At 47.8% G+C, this 20,764-nt stretch overlaps 1 protein-coding gene across 4 annotated transcripts in view; it reads right to left on the reverse strand.

Annotated features, from left to right (window-relative positions):
• Positions 1-20,764, reverse strand: part of ADGRB1 (adhesion G protein-coupled receptor B1) — a 719,771-nt gene that overhangs the window by 69,834 nt on the left and 629,173 nt on the right. For all 4 annotated transcript variants that reach the window (XM_075352815.1, XM_075352814.1, XM_075352813.1 and 1 more), the window contains exons 22-23: positions 16,590-16,659; positions 1,116-1,182 (exon numbers count right to left, since the gene is read on the reverse strand). In XM_075352815.1, the coding sequence (XP_075208930.1) occupies positions 1,116-1,182; positions 16,590-16,659 (137 nt within the window). The remainder of the gene's footprint in view (positions 1-1,115; positions 1,183-16,589; positions 16,660-20,764) is intronic.

Genomic DNA, 20,764 nt, shown 5'->3' on the forward strand with positions numbered 1-20,764 from the left:
AGAAGACACAGAGGAGGGAGGAGTTAGAGGTGACACATACAGGAGGAATGAGCTAGAGGTGACACAGCCAGAGGAGGGAGGAGCTAGAGGCAACACAGACAAGAGGGAGGAGCTAGAGACACAGAGAAAGGAGGAGCTAGAGGTGACACAGACAGAGGAGGGAGGAGCTAGAGGTGACACAGAGGAGGGAGGAGCTAGAGGTGACACACATAGGAGGGAGGAGCTAGATGTGACACATACAGAGGAGGGAGGAGCTAGAGGTGACAGGAAGGAGGCGCTAGAGGAGACACAGACAGAGGAGGGAGGAGCTAAAGAAGAAACAGAGGAGGGAGGAGTTAGAGGTGACACATACAGGAGGAATGAGCTAGAGGTGACACAGCCAGAGGAGAGAAGAGCTAGAGGCAACACAGACAAGAGGGAGGAGCTAGAGACACAGAAAGAGAAAGGAGGAGCTAGAGGTGACACAGAGGAGGGAGGAACTAGAGGTGACAGACAGGAAGGAGGTGCTAGAGGAGACAGACCGCGGAAGGTGAAGCTAGAGGTGACAGACAGAGCAAGGAGGAGTTAGAGGCGACAGACAGGAGGGAGGCGCTAGAGGTGACACAGACAGCGGAAGGTGAAGCTAGAGGTGAGACAGACAGAGCAAGGAGTTAGAGGCGACAGACAGGAGGGAGGAGCTAGAGGAGTCACAGACATGAGGGAGGAGCTAGAGGTGACACAGACAGAGGAGGGAGGAGCTAGAGGAGAAAGACAGAGGAGGGAGGAGCTAGAGGTGACACAGAGAAGGGAGGAGCTAGAGGAGACAGACAGGAGTGAGGAGCTAAAGGAGACATAGACAGAGGAGGGAGGAGCTAGAGGTGACACAGAGGAGGGAGGAGCTAGAGGAGACAGACATGAGGGAGGAGCTAAAGGAGACATAGACAGAGGAGGGAGGAGCTAGAGGTGACACAGAGAAGGGAGGAGCTAGAGGAGACATAGAGAAGGGCACAAGTGTTTACTGAAACTGGAAAACCTCTTTAACCTTAACTACATGGGCGCCTTGAGTCTCATGTAGCTCAATGACTTGGAAAAGAAGAAAAACAAACAATAAAAGGAGGATTCATCAAGAAAAATACCAAAACTACAGCAGCAGCCGGGCCCACGAATGCGTAGAGGAGACCTCCCTCCAGAGACAGCCAGCAACTGCAAAACACAGAGAAGAGTATGGTGTAACAAGCAAAAGTGTGAGAACGACAATGCTAATACAAAGCCAAACAGAGAAGAATTCTGCCAGAAGTATTATTGTTTGGGGTGCAAATATTTTTTTTACATAGATATAGATAGATATACATATACACATTTATTTTATTTTTTTTTAAAATAAAACCCCCCCTGCTACCTGGAAACTGTCAGCATGCAGGGGCTAACGAGACAATGTAACAGCAGCTTGTTGACAGTTTCCAGGAATTAAATGACACATTTTACATGACACAAAGTAACAGATTACAAAAAGTAACGATGTGACGTAGATCTGTGGCCATTGTGCGGGAGTGTCCGGGGCCCCGGTAGATGAAGAACCTTGGCCGCTCTCATCTGACCTCCAACAAACGGCATTTTGCAGCCGCAGAACATTAGTTTTGTCGCCGCTGTCAGCGCGGTGAGCTTGGCGGCGCTTTTATTTGCAGGTAAACTGTTGTGAGCATTTGATGAGCCCTCACCCCGCTCACAGCAGACACTGCGAAAACACAATGTATCTCTGCTTCATGCGGGCTGACAGCAAAATGTCTACTGTGAGAATCGCTGGCACCGAGATGAAAGGTTTTCCTGCGCTGTGCCAAGAGTCCAGACTTTACCGCCTGAATGCCAATGAGATCCCAGACAGCTGACCCCGGTCAATTGTTTCTGCTCCAGGGCCAAAGCCAATATCGCGGTGACAGATGTCCGGGCAGTGAAAGCCATTGTGACGCTCAGGATTTCTGCACCGCGCCGGATCTCATATTAACTCCTGCACCGACATGACGGTGGACGTCTCCGGCTACATGGAGGGCTTCTATACCACAGAAATATACATCTCTATTAATCACATAAGAAAATTTCAACTGAGAAATATATTAATATACTGTAAGGAAATCTTCTCTGTCCTACTCCTCATCATTCTATGTCTGGAGGTAAGAGAATCGGCTGCAGCAGGAGCCTCCCCCCTCTGCCTGCAGAGGACCTAATAATTACCACCAGCTGATGACAAACGTCAACTTTACATATTGTGATCCCTCATCACTAGTTACGAGTAATGAGCACCCGAGCATGGTAGTGCCCGCTCATCACTAGTTACGATTACTGAGCACCTGAGCATGGTAGTGCCCGCTCATCACTAGTTACGATTACTGAGCACCCGAGCATGGTAGTGCCCGCTCATCACTAGTTACGATTACTGAGCACCCGAGCATGGTAGTGCCCGCTCATCACTAGTTACCAGTACTGAGCACCCGAGCATGGTAGTGCCCGCTCATCACTAGTTACGAGTACTGAGCACCTGAGCATGGTAGTGCCCGCTCATCACTAGTTACGAGTACTGAGCACCCGAGCATGGTAGGGCCCGCTCATCACTAGTTACCAGTACTGAGCACCCGAGCATGGTAGTGCCCGCTCATCACTAGTTACCAGTACTGAGCACCCGAGCATGGTAGTGCCCGTTCATCACTAGTTACGAGTACTAAGCACCTGAGCATGGTAGTGCCCGCTCATCACTAGTTACGAGTACTGAGCACCCGAGCATGGTAGGGCCCGCTCATCACTAGTTACCAGTACTGAGCACCCGAGCATGGTAGTGCCCGCTCATCACTAGTTACGAGTACTGAGCACCTGAGCATGGTAGTGCCCGCTCATCACTAGTTACAAGTACTGAGCACCTGAGCATGGTAGTGGCCGCTCATCACTAGTTACCAGTACTGAGCACCCGAGCATGGTAGTGCTCACTCATCACTAGTTACGAGTACAGAGCACCCGAGCATGGTAGTGCCCGCTCATCACTAGTTACCAGTACTGAGCACCCGAGCATGGTAGTGCCCGCTCATCACTAGTTACCAGTACTGAGCACCCGAGCATGGTAGTGCTCACTCATCAATAATTACAAGTATCGAGCACCCGAGCATGGTAGTGCCCGCTCATCACTAGTTACCAGTACTGAGCACCCGAGCATGGTAGTGCTCACTCATCAATAATTACAAGTATCGAGCACCCGAGCATGGTAGTGCTCACTCATCAATAATTACAAGTATCGAGCACCCGAGCATGGTAGTGTCCGCTCATCACTAGTTACCAGTACTGAGCACCCGAGCATGGTAGGGCCCGCTCATCACTAGTTACCAGTACTGAGCACCCGAGCATGGTAGTGCCCGCTCATCACTAGTTACCAGTACTGAGCACCCGAGCATGGTAGTGTCCGCTCATCACTAGTTACCAGTACTGAGCACCCGAGCATGGTAGGGCCCGCTCATCACTAGTTACCAGTACTGAGCACCCGAGCATGGTAGTGCTCACTCATCACTAGTTACGAGTACAGAGCACCCGAGCATGGTAGTGCCCGCTCATCACTAGTTACCAGTACTGAGCACCTGAGTATGGTAGTGCCCGCTCATCACTAGTTACCAGTACTGAGCACCCGAGCATGGTAGTGCCCGCTCATCACTAGTTACCAGTACTGAGCACCCGAGCATGGTAGTGCCCGCTCATCACTAGTTACCAGTACTGAGCACCTGAGCATGGTAGTGCCCACTCATCACTAGTTACCAGTACTGAGCACCCGAGCATGGTAGTGCCCGCTCATCACTAGTTACCAGTACTGAGCACCCGAGCATGGTAGTGCTCGCTCATCACTAGTTACCAGTACTGAGCACCCGAGCATGGTAGTGCTCGCTCATCACTAGTTACCAGTACTGAGCACCTGAGCATGGTAGTGCTCACTCATCACTAGTTACCAGTACTGAGCACACGAGCATGGTAGTGCCCGCTCATTACTAGTTACGAGTACTGGGCACCCGAGCATGGTAGTGCCCGCTCATCACTAGTTACCAGTACTGAGCACCCGAGCATGGTAGTGCCCACTCATCAATAATTACAAGTATCGAGCACCCGAGCATGGTAGGGCCCGCTCATCACTAGTTACGAGTACTGAGCACCCGAGCATGGTAGTGCCCGCTCATCACTAGTTACTAGTGATGAGCGAGTACACTTGTCACTACTCGGTACTCGCACGAGTATCACTGTACTCGGGCTACTCGGCGGGTACCGAGTAATTTCGCGATACTCGTGCTGTACTCGTGGTCTTCATCTTTGCATGTTGGCGCTCTTTTGAGAGCCAGCTCTCATGCAGGGATTGGCTGGCAGACCACTGCAATGCCACAGCCCTGTTAGTTGTGGAATTGCAGTGATTGGCCGGCCCGCACAGCATGACCGAGCCTTTATATCGACGGGCGCACTGTGCTCTGGACACAGCCATCTCGTATTCCCTGCTTTCCTCGCCCACAGGCGCATATGATTGGTTGCAGTGAGACACGCCCCCACGCTGAGTGACAGGTGTCTCACTGCACCCAATCACAGCAGCCGGTGGGCGGGTCTATACTGTGCAGTGAAATAAATAATTAAATAATTAAAGAAACCGGTGTGCGGTCCCCCCAATTTTAATACCAGCCAGATAAAGCCATACGGCTGAAGGCTGGTATTCTCAGGATGGGGAGCCCCACGTTATGGGGAGCCCCCCAGCCTAACAATATCAGTCAGCAGCCGCCCAGAATTGCCGCATACATTATATGCGACAGTTCTGGGACTGTACCCGGCTCTTCCCGATTTGCCTTGGTGCGTTGGCAAATCGGGGTAATAAGGAGTTATTGGCAGCCCATAGCTGCCACTAAATCCTAGATTAATCATGTCAGGCGTCTATGAGACACCCTCCATGATTAATCTGTAAATTACAGTAAATAAACACACACACCTGAAAAAATAATTTATTAGAAATAAAAAACACAAAATAATTCCCTCGTAACCAATTTAATAAGCCCCAAAAAGCCCTCCATGTCCGGCGTAATCCACGGACCTCCAGCGTCGCTTCCAGCTCTGCTGCATGGAGGTGACCGGAGCAGCAGAAGACACCGCCGCTCCTGTCAGCTCCACGCAGCAAATGAGGTGAGTACCCGAGCATGGTAGTGCCCGCTCATCGCTAGTTACGAGTACTGAGCACCCTAGCATTGTAGTGCTCACTCATCACTAGTTACGAGTATCGAGCATGGTAGTGATCACCCATGAGTAGTAGAGAACATTTTGGATGGTATATTATGGGTTGCTTTGTAGCACACTATGATATTTGGAGGGTTACATGGTAGACAAACCTCTATCAAGCTACAGGAGGAGGTCAGGCATGCATACAATATAATCCTGTAAGACACACCCACTTTCATTAAGCCACACCCACAGTCTCAAATACACAACATTATAGGAATTATTTTATAAAACCTCCCCTTCTCGGCTCGGATCCTGCGCCTCGGCTCTGACCCTGATACCAGAGAACTTTCATCATTAAACTATAAAACAATATATGCAAAGAACAAAACCCCCGACCAAGGACATGTAACCAAGTAATTTTCCGAGGAATGAGCATCTTAACAAAATCATGATTGGCCTTCGCCTTCTCAGAGCAAGCTCAGTCTACCTTGAAGACAGCTAATAAATTAATTCTAGCACTCACGCTGGTCTCCAGTCCCGTATTAAGATTAATGTCGCCCATTCTTTCCACCTAAATAAGGTGTTCTTGGCAATTTGTAAGCTGAACAAGTGGAAAGGTTTGACACGGTGGCACGGCGTGGCATGAAGCAGGTCATTATTCAATGTCAGGCCGCCGAGACTCCCTACGTGGTGAACAAAGCTAAATATTGTTCTCACACTTTCATGAAAGATGCTCCCAGACAATGAAAATTCCTTCTCACCCTACAGTGCTCCTTGTATAAGCAAGATAAAATAATACCGCCAGATCAACGTGGGAGGTAGAGGGCGCCATACAATGTGAAGGGGCTGAGGACGTCATCATTCTCATTGCCTATGTGTCCTAGGTTGGTCATGGCTAATCCATGACTACCTCCTGATCACAAGACATTTAGATGTGTCCCAGACCATTCTCAAGACTTGGGTGAGAATAGAGTGAGAATGACCGTAACGTTACTATTCTTAACACTTCCAGGAAGTCAGAGCATAACAAATACATTATTCTCATTGCCTATGTGTCCAAGGTTGGTCATCCATGACTACCTCCTGACGACAAGACATTTAGATGTGTCCCAGACCATTCTCAAGACTTGGGTGTGAATAGAGTGAGAATGACCGTAACGTTACTATTCTCAACACTTCCAGGAAGTCAGAGCATAACAAATACATTATTCTCATTGCCTATGTGTCCTAGGTTGGTCATCCATGACTACCTCCTGATCACAAGACATTTAGATGTGTCCCAGACCATTCTCAAGACTTGGGTGAGACTAGAGTGAGAATGACTGTAACGTTACTATTCTCAACACTTCCAGGAAGTCAGAGCGTAACAAATACATTATTCTCATTGCCTATGTGTCCTAGGTTGGTCATCCATGACTACCTCCTGACCACAAGACATTTAGATGTGTCCCAGACCATTCTCAAGACTTGGGTGAGAATAGAGTGAGAATGACCGTAACGTTACTATTCTCAACACTTCCAGGAAGTCAGAGCATAACAAATACATTATTCTCATTGCCTATGTGTCCTAGGTTGGTCATCCATGACTACCTCCTGACCACAAGACATTTAGATGTGTCCCAGACCATTCTCAAGACTTGGGTGAGAATAGAGTGAGAATGACCGTAACGTTACTATTCTCAACACTTCCAGGAAGTCAGAGCATAACAAATACATTATTCTCATTGCCTATGTGTCCAAGGTTGGTCATCCATGACTACCTCCTGACGACAAGACATTTAGATGTGTCCCAGACCATTCTCAAGACTTGGGTGTGAATAGAGTGAGAATGACCGTAACGTTACTATTCTCAACCCTTCCAGGAAGTCAGAGCATAACAAATAGATTATTCTCACGTGTTTATTGTATAAACTGTGTAATATTATATAGGTCATCAAATTGCAGTACAGGTTGTTCTCATGCTAATTCTACACTGCATGAGAATGACCAGAGAAACCCGGGTTATTCTCACCACCCCACAGTCAAACAGAGCATGGGTGACAATTACAAAATACTGATGATTTATTGTATCAGCTGCAGCTGTGAATATCTAGATCATCTAATTAGAATATGTACAGATGTTACACAGGTTATTATCCTACTTAAGCCATAGTATGAGAATGACCGGAGTGGTGCTGACTGTTCTCACATCACTCAGGAAATCAGAGCACGACAGTTATGTGAGTCTAATACTTTCATTATAGGATTTTGCATCTTCTTATTTCAGTACATAACCGTATTATCTATGCCTAACTTACAAAGGAGAGACATGGTGGCAGCACTATCTGTGCCTACCTCACAAAACGAGACAGTGTGGCAGTACAACCTGCACCAAAATCACAAAGAAAGACAGGATGGCAGCACTATCTGTGCCTACCCCATAAAACGAGACAGTGTGGCAGTACAACCTGCATCAACCTCACAAAAAGACAGGATGGCAGCACTATCTGTGCCTACCTTACAAGGAAAGACAGTGTGGAGGCAGTATCTGCTCCTCCCTGACAAGGAGAAACAGGGTGGTAGCATTATTTATGCTTACCTCACAAGGTGAGACAGTTTGGCAGCATTAGCTAGGACTACATTGCAAGTATTAATACATTGGCAGTACTATTTGTGCCTACCACACAAGGAGAGACAGTGTGGCAGTATGATCTATGGCAACCTCACAAGGAGAGATCGTGTGGAAATACAATCTATGCCAACCTCACAAGGAAAGAAAAGGTGGCAGCACTATCTGTGCCTAACTCACAAGCAGAAACACGGTGGCAGTACAATCTGTGCCAATGTCACAAAGAAAGACAAGGTAGCAGCACTATCTGTGCCTAGCTCACAAGGAGAGACAGTGTGGCAGTACAATCTGTGCCAACCACACATGAAGAAACAAGGTGACAGCACTATCCGTGCCTACCTCACAAGCAGAAACACGGTGGCAGTACAATCTGTGCCAATGTCACAAAGAAAGACAAGGTAGCAGCACTATCTGTGCCTAGCTCACAAGGAGAGACAGTGTGGCAGTACAATCTGTGCCAAGCACACATGAACAGACAAGGTGACAGCACTATCTGTGCCTACCTCACAAGCAGAAACCATGTGGCAATACAATCTGTGCCAACCTCTCAAGGAAAGAAAAGGTGTCAGCAATATCTGTGCCTAGTTCACAAAGAGAGACAGTGTGGCAGTACAATCTGTGCCAACCACACATGAACAGACAAGGTAACAGCACTATCTGTGCCTACCTCACAAGCAGAGACAAGGTGGCAGTACAATCTGTACCAACTTCACAAAGAAAGACAATGTGGCAGCACTATTTGCGCCAAACTGACAAGGAGAAACAAGGTGGCAGCACTATCTGTGCTTACCTCACAATGGTCCAACCTCACAATGATAAAAAATTGTGTCAGCACTATCTGTGCCTAACTCACAAGGAGAGACAGTGTGGCAGCACAATCTGTGCCAAACTTATAGTTTTTCATCTTCTTACTTCAGTAGATCACTGCTCCCTTGCCTCCTGGCTTTCTGTGTTGACGGGGTCTGTGTGCTTCTGGTTGATTGACAGTTCGTGCACAGCTGGTCTGAACTGTGGCATCTTAAATGTTTAAGCAGAGGCAAATTTTCCCTCAAGCACTTAGAGGAAGACAGAGGTGATGAAGCTTGCCACATCCAACATCCTGACCAGCATTTACAAGCTCTAGTTCAAAGAGCTTGTAGGCGCTGTGCTCTCTGCCCGGGAGACAGGCCACTGCTGACACACTGCAGAGGTGGCCGGCTATCTAGGCAACGAGCAGTAAACAAAAAAAAACATCATTAAAGACCTTGAGCATAGCCCTTTTAATAAAATAAGAAGAGCCAGGCAGATATTTGGAGCAGTAATATTGATTATATAAGTCATTAGCATTCTAATTCCACAGTGTGAGAATGACGGACGTAACCTCGGCTGTTCTCACACTTTGCAGGTAAAAAGAAAGCAGCAATTACATAAGACTGATGCTGCATAGTAATATCTAGATCACCGGGTCAGAGAGTGGAATCTAGTCACATCGGTCACTCTCATTAAACAGCGTGAGAATGACCTGAGTATTCCTGATTATTCTCACACTTTCCAGGCAATAACATATTATGTCACTTTTAGAGTTGAGCAGACTGGGAATAATCCGGGTCCGCAGGATTCGCGGCGGGTTGATAAAGAAGTCCGGATCCAATCCGGAATCTGACACCATATATGTCAATGAGGAGTGGAATCGGGGACGAGAGAGAGAGAGATAGAAAGAGAGATAGAGAGAGAGAGATAGAGAGAGAAAGGGAGAGATAGGGAGAGATAGAGGGAGAGATAGAGAGAGAGAGAGACAGAGAGAGAGATAGAGAGAGAAAGGGAGAGATAGGGAGAGATAGAGAGAGAGAGATAGAGAGAGAAAGGGAGAGATAGAGAGAGAGATAGAGAGAGAGATAGAGAGATAGAGAGAGAGATAGAGAGAGAAAGGGAGAGATAGGGAGAGATAGAGAGAGAGAGAGAGAGAGAGATAGAGATAGGGAGAGATAGGGAGAGATAGGGAGAGATAGAGAGAGAGATAGAGAGAAGAGAGAGAGAGATAGATAAAAAGAGAGAAAGGGAGAGATAGGGAGAGATAGAGAGAGAGATAGAGAGAGAGAGATAGAGAGAGAGAGATAAAGAGAGAGATAGAGAGAGAGCTAGAAAGAGAAAGGGAGAGAAAGGGAGAGATAGGGAGAGATAGGGAGAGAGATAGAGATAGAAAGAGAGAGAGATAGAGAGGGAGAGAGATAGAGGGAGAGAAAGAGAGAGAGAGAGATAGAGAGGGAGAGAGATAGAGGGAGAGAAAGAGAGAGAGAGAGATAGCGAGAGAGAGAGAAAGAGAGAGAGATAGAGAGAGAGATAGAGATAGAGATAGGGAGAGATAGAGGGAGAGATAGAGAGAGATAGAGGGAGAGATAGAGAGAGAGATAGAGAGAGATAGAGATAGAGAGAGATAGATAGAGAGAGAGAGAGACAGAGAGAGAGAAAGAGAGCGAGAGAAAAAAAAAAAAACGGATCCGGATCGTGCACCCGGAATCCCGCGTCTGGGTCGCACTCGGATCTGTCGCTCAAACCATGTGGATCCGGATTTTGCCGATCCGGGTCTGCTCAACACTAGTCACTTTATGAAATAAGCTGTAAAGTGATAACCATGATACTGGTTACATGGTCATTCTCATATTAACTTCCTCACTGTGAGAATGACCAAAATAACTATTCTCACACCTTCTAGGAAGTCGCAACATATAAAATATGTTCTTTTATTTTCTGAATTGTATCTCAATACCGAAGTCACTTAATTGAAGCGAGTAATAATTCCAGAGTGTGAGAATGACCTGAGTAACCCTGACTATTCTCACACCTCGGGCAAAAAGAGAATGAGTATGGCAATGATAGAATTATGATAGTTTTATGAAAGGAGCTTTAAAGAAAGAGCTAGATCATTACCTAATTACGATGGTTTTACGAAATATGCCTTAAAGCTAGTGCGATATCATCTAATTAGAGAATGTGACTGGATACACAGGTCATTCTCATCTCATTGTATAGTGACCGGAGTGACCCTGACCATTCTCACACCCCCACACAAACACAATCTATCAATTACAGAACACTTATTTAACAGTAATAGCCATGTCACTTATGTAAGTAATAGATATTCGTTAAACAGGTCATTCTCATCCTAATTACACAGTGTGAGAATGACGGGAGAAATCCTGACAATTCTCACACCCAGATTGGCAGTTCATAAAAAATCTTTACATTTTAATTGTTTATAGTGATAACTCGATCGCTAATTACAAGAATAGGACCGAGTTACACCGATTGTGCTCATACTAATCCCACAGTGTGAAAGTTATAAGAGTAACTCCCTAATTATTCTCCCACCCCTCATAGATTCAGAACTTGGCTATTAAATAATTATCCTTTAAAAAAAAAAAAAAAAAAAAAATAGCTGTGTAGTAATAACCAGTTCATCTAATTAGTGAACGGGACAAGTTATACTAGTCAATTTTATGAATTTTTATGAGAATGACCGAAGCAACCCTGAAACAAAGCAATTACATTATCATCATATAACTAAATATTCCCATTACTGTATGGGGAAAAGCATCACAGGTCATTCACATGCAAATTCCACAGTGTGAGAATGACCAGAGTAACCATGACTATTCTCAGATCTATTGGGCAGAGAGTGAATGACAATTACATAATAGTGATACTTTATTTTGTACAGTAATGGCTGGATCATCTCTCCAGGGTATAGGGGTTAGTTACACTGGTCATTCTCACACTAATTCTATTGGAATGAATCAAGCAACTCTCTTTTTTCACATCATCCAAGCAAACAGAACAAAACAATGATACTTTGACGTGATAACATGTAAAGCAATAACCTGATAATTTCACTAAAGCATGATAAGTGGCAACACAGGTCATTCTCATACTAATTCTTAGGGCATGATATGTAGCAACACAGGTCATTCTCATACTAATTCTTAGGGCATGATATGTAGCAACACAGGTCATTCTCATACTAATTCTTAGGGCATGATATGTTGCAACACAGGTCATTCTCATACTAAATTCTTAGCACATGATAAGTAGCAACACAGGTCATTCTCATACTAATTCTTAGGGCATGATATGTAGTACCACGGGTCATTCTCATACTAATTCTTATGGCATGATAAGTAGCAACACAGGCCATTCTCATACTAAATTCTTAGCACATGATAAGTAGCAACACAGATCATTCTCATACTAAATTATAAGGGAATTATAAGTAGCAACACAGGCCATTCTCATACTAAATTCTTAGCACATGATAAGTAGCAACACAGATCATTCTCATACTAAATTATAAGGGAATGATAAGTAGCAACATACATTCTCATACTAATTTTTAAAGCATGATAAGTAGCAACACAGGTCATTCTCATACTAATCCTTAGGGAATGATATGTAGCAACAGAGGTCATTCTCATACTAATTCTTAGGGCATAATATGTAGTACCTAGGGTCATTCTCATACTAATCCTTAGGGCATGATATGAAGCAACACAGATCATTCTCATACTAATTCTTAGGGTATGATTAGTAGCAACACAGGTCATTCTCATACTAATTCTTAGCACATGATAAGTAGCAACACAGATCATTCTCATACTAAATTATAAGGGAATGATAAGTAGCAACACACATCATTCTCATACTAATTGTTAGGGCTTGATAAGTAGCAACACAGGTCATTCTCATACTAATTCTTAAAGCATGATAAGTAGCAAGACAGTTCATTCTCATACTTATTCTTAGGGCATGATAAGTAGCAACACAGATCATTCTCATACTAAATTATAAGGGAATGATAAGTAGCAACACACATCATTCTCATACTAATTTTTAAAGCATGATAGGTAGCAACACAGGTCATTCTCATACTAATCCTTAGGACATGATAAGTAGCAACACAGATTATTCTCATACTAATCCTTAGGGAATGAAATGTAGCAACACAGGTCATTCTCATACTAATTCTTAGGGCATAATATGTAGCAACACAGATCATAATCATACTAAATTATAAGGGAATGATAAGTAGAAACACACATCATTCTCCTACTAAGTCTTAGGGCATGAGAAGTAGCAACACAGGTCATTCTCATACTATTTCTACAAAGTGAGAATGACCAGATTAACCATAACTGTTCTCACACCTCCCAGATAAACAGTGTTTTCATAATAATGATACTTTATTTGTGAAGGCTGATGGTAAAAGCTGCAGCAGATTACATATTCAGAACTTTTGACCAAATTACACAGGTCATTCTCAATTCAATTTCTCATAGTAATTTCCCAGTGTGCGAGTGACTGCGGTAACCCTGACTATCCACACACACTTAAGGTATTCTAATTATGTCAACTACGTAATCACAACATCTAATCTGACCTGAGCATTATTGGTTATACCGGCCATTCTCATGCCAATCCTACAGAGTAACCTGCTAATCCGGGGTAAGGCATTGCATGGGAAGACATTCTCATACTCCTAAGGACAATTAAGTTACAATTTAGTATTCAACTGCATTTGAGGAACGTTTATTTCTAGGATTAGATTTATATTTGTTGTTACTGATAAGTTGAAATAACCCACAAAGATTAGGGTAATATAAATTACCATAAATGATCATTTACCTTTATGAATGGTTAGTATATCCTGCATGCTGCTGACCCCGACGCACGTTTCATCTGCTAGTGACTTCCTCAGGGAAAGACCATTCATAAAGGTAAATGACTTGGATCTTTGATGTGCCATTGTCTATTCTGGTCTATATTAAGATTCTGCTTAGTAGGCCATGTGGTTGCTATATTTTATACTGTTTGGGATCATTTGGGGATTTATTTTTGCACACTTCATAGTTGTATACTAGTTTTATATTACCCTAATATCCCACTGCAGACTGTGCAATTGCTACATCTTTGAGCGCTATATACTGTTGCTATTTCTGATTATTTATGTAGTTTACATTAATTGGTCTCTTCTGCACTGTCACTTATACCTGTGTTGCTGCTAAAAAGGGAATATCTCTGTCTTCTACGAATTATTGCTAGATTTGTTTTTAATAGTATACATTGTTATATATTGTTGGTCACTATTTCCTTTCCTGGTGGTTTTGCCGACACCTGGGAGGGGATTATTAGATTTGTATATGGCAGGAGAATGCAGCAGTCTCGTCTTCTACGGCTCCTTTATTGCTCCATGGAAGAAACTGGCACAAATGATCCTGCAGAGCCGGACACTAGGGCAGCGTCTCAATAACCCCTGCAGTGCCATCCAGTCAGCAATGTGCGCACCTCCCCTGCACAGCTGCGCTCCTGGTCAGTGCTGAGCTCATCAGCGAGCTGCAGGAGGCAAGATAAATGTCCCTGCAGTGAGTGAGCTGCAGAACCTGCAGCACCCGGGAGCCAGGACCCCACTGTAATGCTGAGGTGATGACAGGGGGCGCTGGACAGGGGGAGGACCGGCGCACAGAATGCCAGCCTGCAGAACCTGCAGCACCCGGGAGCCAGAACCCCACTGTAATGCTGAGGTGATGACAGGGGGCACTGGACAGGGGGAGGACCGGCGTACAGAATGCCAGCCTGCAGAACCTGCGGCACCCGGGAGCCAGAACCCCACTGTAATGCTGAGGTGATGACAGGGGGCGCTGGACAGGGGGAGGATCGGCGCACAGAATGCCAGCCTGCAGAACCTGCGGCACCCGGGAGCCAGAACCCCACTGTAATGCTGAGGTGATGACAGGGGGCGCTGGACAGGGGGAGGACCGGTGCACAGAATGCCAGCCTGCAGAACCTGCGGCACCAGGGGGACTGGATCCCAATGTAATGCTGAGGTGATTACAGGGGGCGCTGGACAGGGGGAGGACCGGTGCACAGAATGCCAGCCTGCAGAACCTGCGGCACCCGGGAGCCAGGACCCCACTGTAATGCTGAGGTGATGACAGGGGGCGCTGGACAGGGGGAGGACCGGCACACAGAATGACAGCCTGCAGAACCTACGGCACCCGGGAGCCAGGACCCCACTGTAATGCTGAGGTGATGACAGGGGGCGCTGGACAGGGGGAGGACCGGCACACAGAATGACAGCCTGCAGAACCTACGGCACCAGGGAGCCAGGACCCCACTGTAATGCTGAGGTGATGACAGGGGGCGCTGGACAGGGGGAGGACCGGCACACAGAATGACAGCCTGCAGAACCTACGGCACCAGAGAGCCAGGACCCCACTGTAATGCTGAGGTGATGACAGGGGGCGCTGAACGGGGGGAGAACCGGTGCACAGAATGCCAAGCTGCAGAACCTGCGGCACCAGGGGGACTGGATCCCACTGTAATGCTGAGGTGATGACGGGGGGTGCTGAATGGGGGGAGAACCGGTGCACAGAATGCCAGGCTGCAGAACCTACGGCACCAGGGAGCCAGGACCCCACTGTTACGCTGAGGTGATGACGGGGGGGGGTAGTGTCGTACGGGGGAACATTGGACGGGGGGGGGGGGGGGAGTCGGACGGGGGGACATTTGATGGGGGGAGGACCCATTTACAGAATGCCAGGCTGCAGAACCTGCGGCTCCCGGGAGGACCCCACTGTAATGCTGAGGTGATGACGGGGGCACTGGACGGGGGCAGGACCGGTGCACAGAATGCCAGGCTGCGCTGTGCCATGATCACACATTGATCCAGCAGGCGATCAGCAGTGAATACATAACGAGGGCTGCGGACGACTCAGAAGTAGTCAGTTGTATCGGATGCCGCGCTCTGGACGCAGATGTAGCAGAGCTGAGTATGTCAAGGAGCCGATTGCATCAATACTGACAAACATGGCTCTGCTACATCTGACCTTTCAGGCCTAAGATTACGCCTCCGCTTCTGTTACAAGCTGTTGATAAATGCAGACGTAGCAGAGCTGAATTTGTCGGGAGCACAGTCACATGGGTAACAAGCTCCGCTCTGCTACATCTGGACAGTGGGAGTCAAGAGACCACAACAAATCCCACCTCTCAGTGTCTGCAATATTAGAGAGTGGAGGATTCAGCTGATGTTCTCCCCAATTTAAAGGGATTGTCTAAGGGTAGAAAATGCGTCCACTTCCTCCCAGAAACAGCGTCACAGGCTAAAAGGCGGAGTCTTGTTTAATCCTCCCCTTGTCTGATCAGCTGCTGCTCCATCCGCCATACTTTACACTGCAGCTCTGCTCCACCAGAGGAAAGCGATGCTCAGTGGTTCCAGTCTGTGGAGATCAGTGACTGCATGGTCTGAAGTCCACCAGCTATTTCTACAGAGGCTCCACATGCTGCTCTGCGTCTCCTCCATGCTTTACACTGCAGCTCTGCTCACTTGCAGGACGTCAGCAGATGAAAAGATGATTCCCATCACATCAGCCAGAATGATGATAAACTGCTGATTATTAAACCACCAATAAGGAAAAGATCAGAAAACTGACACATGGGAGGAGCATCTACAATGGGGAGGAGCAGCAAGGCAGGGGCGGGGCCTGAAGATATATACATTGTATCAGGTGAAGTTTTGGCCATAAATGTGTCCTGTGCCTCAAATAAGAAGGATTTAAAGGGATCTTCCCTCGCCCCGCTGTCATGGGGGAAAAAAAAAAAAAAAAATCACAGAAAAAATATTTGAAGGTCATTTTTGATTCTGAAATCTAAATTTACATTTTATACAGAATTACAAGATAAAAAAACAACAAAAAAAACAACAAAAAAAATGCAAATCTGAGACGTCAGGAAAAGAATCCGTGTGAAGGTCACTCACTAATTGGCCGATCCGTAGCCCTTCGCCTTCGTGAAGCCGACAGATATCGCCACCACCAAAGCGGGAAGACCTGAAAGAGGAGAAACCACCGGATTAGATACAGCTCAGCAGACAGTATCACACAGGAGAGGATTAGATACAGCTCAGCAGGCAGTATCACACAGGAGAGGATTAGATACAGCTCAGCAGGCAGTATCACACAGGAGAGGATTAGATACAGCTCAGCAGGCAGTATCACACAGGAGAGGATTAGATACAGCTCAGCAGGCAGTATCACACAGGAGAGGATTAGATACACAGCTCAGCAGACAATATCACACAGGAGAGGATTAGATACACAGCTCAGCAGACAGTATCACACAGGAGAGGATTAGATACACGGCTCAGCAGACAGTATCACACAGGATAGGATTAGATACACGGCTCAGCAGACAGTATCACACAGGAGAGGATTAGATACACGGCTCAGCAGACAATATCACACAGGAGAGGATTAGATACACAGCTCAGCAGACAGTATCACACAGGAGAGGATTACATACACAGCTCAGCAGACAGTATCACACAGGAGAGGATTAGATACACAGCTCAGCAGACAGTATCACACAGGACAGGATTAGATACACGGCTCAGCAGACAGTATCACACAGGAGAGGATTAGATACACAGCTCAGCAGACAGTATCACACAGGAGAGGATTAGATACAGCTCAGCAGGCAGTATCACACAGGAGAGGATTAGATACACAGCTCAGCAGACAGTATCACACAGGAGAGGATTAGATACACGGCTCAGCAGACAGTATCACACAGGAGAGGATTAGATATACAGCTCAGCAGACAGTATCACACAGGAGAGGATTAGATACATAGCTCAGCAGACAGTATCACACAGGAGAGGATTAGATACACAGCTCAGCAGACAGTATCACACAGGAGAGGATTAGATATACAGCTCAGCAGACAGTATCACACAGGAGAGGATTAGATATACAGCTCAGCAGACAGTATCACACAGGAGAGGATTAGATACACGGCTCAGCAGACAATATCACACAGGAGAGGATTAGATACACAGCTCAGCAGACAGTATCACACAGGAGAGGATTACATACACAGCTCAGCAGACAGTATCACACAGGAGAGGATTAGATACAGCTCAGCAGACAGTATCACACAGGAGAGGATTAGATACATGGCCCTGCAGACAGTATCACACAGGATAACATTAGATACACGGCTCAGCAGACAGTATCACACAGGAGAGGATTAGATACACAGCTCAGCAGACAGTATCACACAGGATAGGATTAGATACACAGCTCAGCAGACAGTATCACACAGGATAGGATTAGATACAGCTCAGCAGACAGTATCACACAGGAGAGGATTAGATACACAGCTCAGCAGACAGTATCACACAGGATAGGATTAGATACATGGCTCAGTGGACATTATCACATTTATAGGGTTAGATACTCCGGGATTATCAGATTATTACAGTAACAGATAATCTGATTTTTGCTGCAGTCAGAAACTCTGTTAAAATTAATTTAGTCCAAAAAGAGAAGCCAGTGTATTGTGTGTGCCGCTCCTCTGCAGAGCTGTGTGCGCCGCTCCTCTGCAGAGCTGTGTGCGCCGTTCCTCTGCAGAGCTGTGTGTGTGCCGTTCCTCTGCAGAGCTGTATATGGGCTCCTCTGCAGAGCTGTGTGTGTCGCTCCTCTGCAGAGCTGTGTGCGCCGTTCCTCTGCAGAGCTGTGTGTGTGCCGTTCCTCTGCAGAGCTGTATATGCGCTCCTTTGCAGAGCTGTGTGTGTCGCTCCTCTGCAGAGCTGTGTGCGTCGCTCCTCTGCAGAGCTGTGTGCGTCGCTCCTCTGCAGAGCTGTGTGCGTCGCTCCTCTGCAGAGCTGTGTGCGCCGCTCCTCTGCAGAGCTGTGTGCCGCTCCTCTGCAGAGCTGTGTGCGCCGCTCCTCTGCAGAGCTGTGTGCGCCGCTCCTCTGCAGAGCTGTGTGCGCCGCTCCTCTGCAGAGCTGTGTGCGCCGCTCCTCTGCAGAGCTGTGTGCGCGGCTCCTCTGCAGAGCTATGTGTGCGCCGCTCCTCTGCAGAGCTGTGTGCCGCTCTTCTGCAGAGCTGTGTGTGCCGCTCCTCTGCAGAGCTGTGTGTGAAGCTTCTCTGCAGAGCTGTGTGCACCGCTCCTCTGCAGAGCTGTGTGCGCCGCTCCTCTGCAGAGCTGTGTGTGCCGCTCCTCTGCAGAGCCGTGTGTGTGCCGCTCCTCTGCAGAGCTGTGTGTGCCGCTCCTCTGCAGAGCTGTGTGTGCCGCTCCTCTGCAGAGCTGTGTATGCCGCTCCTCTGCAGAGCTGTGTGCGTCGCTCCTCTGCACAGCTGTGTGCGCGGCTCCTCTGCAGAGCTGTGTGTGCCGCTCCTCTGCAGAGCTGTGTGTGCCGCTCCTCTGCAGAGCTGTGTGCCGCTCCTCTGCAGAGCTGTATATGTGCTCCTTTGCAGAGCTGTGTGTATGCCGGTCCTTTGCAGAGCTGTATGTGCCGCTCCTCTGCAGAGCTGTGTGCGGCTCCTCTGCAGAGCTGTGTGTGCCGCTCCTCTGCAGAGCTGTGTGCCGCTCCTCTGCAGAGCCGTGTGTGTGCCGTTCCTCTGCAGAGCTGTGTGTGTGCCGTTCCTCTGCAGAGCTGTGTGCCGCTCCTCTGCAGAGCCGTGTGTGTGCCGTTCCTCTGCAGAGCTCTGTGTGTGCCGCTCCTCTGCAGAGCTGTGTGTGTGCCGCTCCTCTGTAGAGCCGTGTGTGTGCCGTTCCTCTGCAGAGCTGTGTGTGTGCCGCTCCTCTGCAGAGCTGTGTGTGTGCCGCTCCTCTGCAGAGCCATGTGTGTGCCGTTCCTCTGCAGAGCTGTGTGTGTGCCGCTCCTCTGCAGAGCTGTGTGTGTGCCGCTCCTCTGCAGAGCCATGTGTGTGCCGTTCCTCTGCAGAGCTCTGTGTGTGCCGCTCCTCTGCAGAGCTGTGTGTGTGCCGCTCCTCTGTAGAGCCGTGTGTGTGCCGTTCCTCTGCAGAGCTGTGTGTGTGCCGCTCCTCTGCAGAGCTGTGTGTGTGCCGCTCCTCTGCAGAGCCATGTGTGTGCCGTTCCTCTGCAGAGCTGTGTGTGTGCCGTTCCTCTGCAGAGCTGTATATGCGCTCCTTTGCAGAGCTGTATGTGCCGTTCCTCTGCAGAGCTGTGTGCCGTTCCTCTGCAGAGCTGTGTGTGCCGCTCCTCTGCAGAGCTGTGTGCGCTCAGCTCTGCTACATCCCATTCATTATGAAGAGGAACGTGCTCCGGTGCCGGGAGCTTCGGCGGCTGATACAGCGCAGGCCTGAGAGTATCTATTATTCAGGGCTAATAATCTCCATCTATCAGCACAGAAGAGTCTGGGGTGATCTGCGCAGGGGGTCACTGCTCCCGGTTGTCAGTCCTCACTGCTCCCGGCTGTCAGTCCTCACTGCTCCCGGCTGTCAGTCCTCACTGCTCTTGGCTGTCAGTCATCACTGCTCCCGGCTGTCAGTCCTCACTGCTCCCGGCTGTCAGTCCTCACTGCTCCCGGCTGTCAGTCCTCACTGCTCCCGGCTGTCAGTCCTCACTGCTCCCGGCTGTCAGTCCTCACTGCTCCCGGCTGTCAGTCCTCACTGCTCCCGGCTGTCAGTCCTCACTGCTCCCGGCTGTCAGTCCTCACTGCTCCCGGCTGTCAGTCCTCACTGCTCCCGGCTGTCAGTCCTCACTGCTCCCGGCTGTCAGTCCTCACTGCTCCCGGCTGTCAGTCCTCACTGCTCCCGGCTGTCAGTCCTCACTGCTCCCGGCTGTCAGTCCTCACTGCTCCCGGTTGTCAGTCCTCACTGACACTCCACTGGCATTCTATTCATGAATCAGGAGGATGAACATGGACACAAGGGATGGTGGGAAAGGGGGGATGGGATCAACCCCTTAATCACGTAATCATTGGTATCATCAGTGGGAGTCCCAGAGGTCAGAACCCTGAGATTATTAATCACTGATAGCGATAGAGAACGCCTCACTGAGCAGGAAAGGGAGAAACGAGCAGAGGACGGCTGCAGTTTATATGGTTTTTTTTTATTTTTATTTTTACAGGAGGTTTTGTGTTTTCTGGGGTTTGAATTATGTAATGAACAATATTTATTTTTGCAC

The sequence above is a fragment of the Anomaloglossus baeobatrachus genome, chromosome 6 (assembly GCF_048569485.1).
Source record: "Anomaloglossus baeobatrachus isolate aAnoBae1 chromosome 6, aAnoBae1.hap1, whole genome shotgun sequence".
Taxonomy (NCBI): domain Eukaryota; kingdom Metazoa; phylum Chordata; class Amphibia; order Anura; family Aromobatidae; genus Anomaloglossus; species Anomaloglossus baeobatrachus.